The sequence below is a fragment of the Cynoglossus semilaevis genome, unplaced genomic scaffold, assembly GCF_000523025.1.
Source record: "Cynoglossus semilaevis isolate Cse_v1.0 unplaced genomic scaffold, Cse_v1.0 scaffold282, whole genome shotgun sequence".
Classification (NCBI taxonomy): domain Eukaryota; kingdom Metazoa; phylum Chordata; class Actinopteri; order Pleuronectiformes; family Cynoglossidae; genus Cynoglossus; species Cynoglossus semilaevis.
The window spans coordinates 17,954-23,570 of NW_007585127.1; the positions used below are offsets into that span (position 1 = coordinate 17,954).

Here is a 5,617-nt window from a genome sequence, read left to right on the forward strand (position 1 = left end):
TTTACAGAGAACTGAGTGAATTTGTATTATTGTTTTTTTAATTTCTCTGATTGTGTAATTGCTGGTATTACCTGACACTGGTCTGACTGTTGTTTTTCTGTCAGACTATTATTTCCTGTCCGACTGTTGTTTCTCTGACTGTTGTTTCCTGTCTGACTGTTGTTTCCAGTCCAACTGTTGTTTCTCTGTCCGACTGTTGTTTCTGTCTGACTGTTGGTTCTCTGTCCGACTGTTGGTTCTCTGTCCGACTGGTGTTTTTCGTTCGACTGTTGTTTCTCTGTCTGACTGTTGTTTCTCTGTCTGATTGTTGTTCTCTGTCTGTTGTTTCCAGTCCAAGTGTTGTTTCTGTCCGACTGTTGATTCTGTCCATCTGTTGTTTCTGTCTGACTGTTGTTTCTATGTCTGACTGTTTCTTGTCTGACTGTTGTTTCTCTGCCCAACTGTTGTTTTTCTGTCTGACTGTTCTTTCTCTGCCCGACTGTTGTTTCTCTGTCTGACTGTTGTTTCTTTCGCTGACTGTTGTTTCTCTGTCTGACTGTTGTTTCTCTCGCTGACTGTTGTTTCTCTCTCCGACTGTTGTTTCCAGTCCAAGTGTTGTTTCTGTCCGACTGTTGTTTCCTCTGCCCGACTGTTGTTTCCTCTGTCCGACTTTTGTTTATCTGTCCGACTGTTGTTTTCTCTGTCCGACTTTTGTTTCCTCCGTCCGACTGTTGTTCCTCTGTCCGACTGTTGTTTCCCTCTGTCCGACTGTTGTTTCTCTGTCCGACTGTTGTTTCCTCTGTCCGACTGTTGTTTTCTCTGTCCGACTGTTGTTTCCCTCTGTCCGACTGTTGTTTCCTCCGTCCGACTGTTGTTCCTCTGTCCGACTGTTGTTTCCCTCTGTCCGACTGTTGTTTCCTCCGTCCGACTGTTGTTCCTCTGTCCGACTGTTGTTCCTCTGTCCGACTGTTGTTCCTCTGTCCGACTGTTGTTTCCCTCTGTCCGACTGTTGTTTCTCTGTCCGACTGTTGTTTCCTCCGTCCGACTGTTGTTTCTCTCTGTCCGACTATTGTTTCCTCTCTGTCCGACTGTTGATCCTCTGTCCGACTGTTGTTCCTCTGTCCGACTGTTGTTTCCCTCTGTCCGACTGTTGTTTCCTCCGTCCGACTGTTGTTTCTCTCTGTCCGACTATTGTTTCCTCTCTGTCCGACTGTTGATCCTCTGTCCGACTGTTGTTCCTCTGTCCGACTGTTGTTTCCCTCTGTCCGACTGTTGTTTCCTCCGTCCGACTGTTGTTCCTCTGTCCGACTGTTGTCTCTCTCTCTCTCTCTCTCGGTCAGATTGATCCGGTGTTTTCAGCCCAGGTGGAGACCGTCGTTCACAGGTACCTGTATCTGATTCTTCCTCTTCTTACGAAATAACCAGCGGTTCCCAACACGGGGAGCCGGGCCCCTTCAGGGGGGACGTTTATCCCGGGGTCACGGCCGGCTGTTCTCCGTCGTTAACGCCTCTGTGGCTGTTCCTCTGCAGGACAGCGGGAGTCTTCCTGACCAATGAGAGGAGTCAGGAGGAGCTCCATGCCTCCATGAGGAGGTGCTGTGCCCTGGTGAACAGCTCTGTGTCGGAGGGCATGTCAGCAGCCGTCCTGGAGGTGAGTACTACCGTGTACTCCTGTGTACTCCTGTGTACTACTGTGTACTACTGTGTACTACTGTGAATACCGTTGTGTGTGTGTGTGTATGATAAAATATAAAAATGTACGTAATAAAATCAACGTTAACTTTTGACCCCACAGTTGTGTGTGTGTGTGTATGTGTGTGTGTGTGTGTGTATGTGTGTCTGTCTTCTCCTCCACCAGGCCATGGATCTCGGGGTTCCTGTTTTGGTCAGAGACGTTCCAGGAAACGCAGCCCTGGTCCGACATGAGTTCAACGGTTTACTGTTCTCGTCTCCTCAGGTCAGTGACCAGTGGTCAGTGACTAGCGGTCAGTGACTAGCGGTCAGTTGTCAGTCTTACTGTGTAACTGTGTGATGTCAACCTTTCCGACTGCTGATTGGTCCCTGAGACACCATGTGCTCCTTCTGTCCAGGACTTTGTTGTCCAGTCTCGGAGACTGGTGTCGGACCAGGAGCTGAGACACAGACTGGTCCTCAACGGTAGGACGTACGGGGAGGACCATCACAGCCTGGACCAGGAGCGGGAGACGTACCAGCGGCTGGTCGACCTCCTGCGGTGACGTCACCGCCCTCGGCTCAGCCGCCGTTCTCAGGAAACAGGAAGTTCGGTCCAGTAACAGGACGCCGGCCGGGGCCCAGGAACGTTAAGGGAACCGAACAAACATGAGGCTCCAGGACCGGCTTTGGTCCAGAGAACCCTGTGACCCCGGACCGTGACCTTTGACCGTGACCTTTGACCGTGACCTTTGACCGTGACCTTTGACCGTGACCTTTGACCGTGACCTTTGACCGACCAACGGTGGTTTTTATTCATGGTAACGACATGTACCTGCAATAAAATATTTGTTGAATACTCTAAATATATTGGCGATATTTGGTGAAATACTTTGACCACAGACACAACAACAGACACAACAACAACAACAGACACAACAACAGACACAACAACAACAACAACAACAACAGTTCAAAAGTTTATTCTTTAATAACAAAAAAAAATCAGACGAACATAAATGTTAAAATATATTCTCACATATATTTCTGTACTGCAGTATTTATAGATATATTTTTATATATGTTGTGATCTTTTGTGTGTACAGTACGACCAACAGGAGGTGCTGTTGGTCAACGTTGTCCTGCTGTTTGTTTCTCGTCGGACTTTCACCTTGAGGAGGTCACGTGTTGGACACAGTCGAGGTCACATGTTGGACACAGTCGAGGTCACATGTTGGACAGTTGAGGTCACATGTTGGACACAGTCGGGGTCACATGTTGGACACAGTCGAGGTCACATGTTGGACACAGTCGGGGTCACATGTTGGACACAGTCGGGGTCACATGTTGGACACAGTCGGGGTCACATGTTGGACAGTTGAGGTCACATGTTGGACACAGTCGAGGTCACACGTTGGACACAGTCGAGGTCCCATGTTGGACACAAGTCATGTTGGACACAGTTGGGGTCACATGTTGGACAGTTGAGGTCACATGTTGGACACAGTCGAGGTCACACGTTGGACACCTTTGTTGGACATAGTTGGACACAGTTGGGGGCACATGTTGGACATAGTCGGGGTCACATGTTGGGCATAGTTGGACACAGTTGGACCCAGTCAGGGTCTCATGTTGGACATAGTTGGACACAGTTGAGGTCACATGTTGGACCCAGTCGGGGTCACGTGTTGGACACAGTCGCCGCCACATGTTGGACACAGTGGGGTCACATGTTGTACATAGTTGGACACAGTCGGGGTCTCATGTTGGGCACAGTCGGGGTCACATGTTGGGCATAGTTGGACACAGTCGGGGGCTCATGTTGGACACAGGCGGGGGCACACGTTGGACACAGTCGGGCTCGCATGTGAGACAGTCGAGGTCACGTGTTGGACACAGTCGATGTCACATGTTGGACATAGTTGGACACAGTTGGGGTCAGATGTTGGACATAGTTGGACACAGTCAGGGTCACATGTTGGACCCAGTCGGGGTCACGTGTTGGACACAGTCGCCGCCACATGTTGGACACATTCGGGGTCACATGTTGGACAGAGTCGGGGTCACGTTGGACACAGTCGAGGTCACGTGTTGGACACAGTCGAGGGCACACGCGGGACACAGTCGGGGTCTCATGTTGGACATAGTCGGGGTCACATGTTGGGCATAGTTGGACACAGTTGGGGTCACATGTTGGACCCAGTCGGGGTCACGTGTTGGACACAGTCGCCGCCACATGTTGGACACATTCGGGGTCACATGTTGGGCATAGTTGGACACAGTTGAGGTCACATGTTGGACAGAGTCGGGGTCACGTTGGACACAGTCGATGTCACATGTTGGACATAGTTGGACACAGTTGAGGTCACATGTTGGACATAGTCGAGGTCACATGTTGGACCCAGTCGGGGTCACGTGTTGGACACAGTCGCCGCCACATGTTGGACACATTCGGGGTCACATGTTGGACCCAGTCGGGGTCACGTTGGACACAGTCGGGCTCGCATGTGAGACAGTCGAGGTCACGTGTTGGACACAGTCGATGTCACATGTTGGACACATTCGGGGTCACATGTTGGACCCAGTCGGGGTCACATGTTGGGCATAGTTGGACACAGTCGGGGGCTCATGTTGGACACAGGCGGGGGCACACGTTGGACACAGTCGAGGGCACACGCGGGACACAGTCGGGGGCACATGTTGGACATAGTCGGGGTCACATGTTGGGCATAGTTGGACACAGTCGGGCTCGCATGTGAGACAGTCGAGGTCACGTGTTGGACACAGTCGATGTCACATGTTGGACAGAGTCGGGGTCACGTTGGACACAGTCGGGCTCGCATGTGAGACAGTCGAGGTCACATGTTGGACCCAGTCGGGGTCACGTGTTGGACACAGTCGCCGCCACATGTTGGACACATTCGGGGTCACATGTTGGGCATAGTTGGACACAGTCGGGGTCACACGTTGGACACCGTGGTTGGACGGGACAAAGGCAGTGAGGTGATGTCCCAGAGACACCTGAGGTCCAACCAGACTATAACTGCTCTCCAGCCTGTGGCCCAGACACCGGGGCGTGGTCCTCTCTGCCGTCCTCTCTGCCGTCCTCTCTGTCGTCCTCTCGGCCGTCCTCTCTGCCGTCCTCTCGGCCGTCCCAGTCGACCCAGTGTCCGTTCTCCGGGGACGAACTCCGTGTCGGACGTTTGCGCTCCCTGGTGGAGAAGGTGGTGAACTGCACTCTCTTCCTCCTGCTGGTGGGAGAGTGGGGGGAGTCGCTGACCCAGTGTCCCCTGGACCCCGGGGGGACGGACACATCCGGACCGATGTCCATCACCGCGGTCGTGAACTGAGACCCCCGGTGAACGGGACTGATCGGCGCGTCCCTCATCACCAGCTCGGCGTCCGTGCCCAGCCACACCCAGTTGTGTCTGTGACCCGGCGGCTCGTGGACGTGGACGTGGGCGTGGACGGGGGGGGACATCTTCCTGCGTCCGAACTGGACCACGTGGCTGAGACAGTTCAGGAGGAAGACCAGGATGGCCAGACAAAAGACGGCCAACAGGGCGTACATGCCGACCTCCAGGTCGCTGAGAGGTCGGTATACCGACGCCTCGTCCCCGACCTCGTCCCCGACCTCGTCCCCGACCTCGTCCCCAACCTCTCCCTCCTTTGTCTCCTCCTCAGGTTCTACCGTCCCGGTCGGTTGCTCGTCGGCGTTGACCAGGTTCCCTGGAGCTTTGGCAGTGCTGACGGTCCTCATGTCCTCCGTCCCCGTGTCCCCCGGGTTGCCGGTTCTACCGCTGCTGGGAATGTCCAGGATTTTCCCGACTCCTCCCAGGGATCCGCTCGTCCCCGGCGTCCTGACGATGGTCGTGGTCGAAGTCGAAGTCGTGGTCGTGTTGTTTCCGTAGTAACCGCTCTCGTCCTCCCCGACGCCGGCGCCCCCGGCGTCGTCCCCGTCCGCCAC

The 5,617-nt window shown here is 53.7% G+C and overlaps 2 protein-coding genes across 2 annotated transcripts in view; one reads left to right on the top strand and one right to left on the bottom strand.

Annotated features, from left to right (window-relative positions):
• Positions 1-2,246, top strand: part of glt1d1 (glycosyltransferase 1 domain containing 1) — an 8,811-nt gene extending 6,565 nt beyond the window's left edge. The window contains exons 5-8 of the mRNA XM_025053814.1: positions 1,320-1,363; positions 1,510-1,630; positions 1,838-1,936; positions 2,070-2,246. Of these exons, the coding sequence (XP_024909582.1) occupies positions 1,320-1,363; positions 1,510-1,630; positions 1,838-1,936; positions 2,070-2,216 (411 nt within the window). The 3' untranslated portion in view covers positions 2,217-2,246. The remainder of the gene's footprint in view (positions 1-1,319; positions 1,364-1,509; positions 1,631-1,837; positions 1,937-2,069) is intronic.
• A 2,321-nt stretch (positions 2,247-4,567) lies between these two features.
• LOC103398795 (transmembrane protein 132D) overlaps positions 4,568-5,617 on the bottom strand; it is a gene marked incomplete at its 5' end in the record, with an annotated part of 9,827 nt that continues 8,777 nt past the window's right edge. The window contains one exon of the mRNA XM_025053815.1: positions 4,568-5,575. Within this exon, the coding sequence (XP_024909583.1) occupies positions 4,688-5,575 (888 nt within the window). The remainder of the gene's footprint in view (positions 5,576-5,617) is intronic.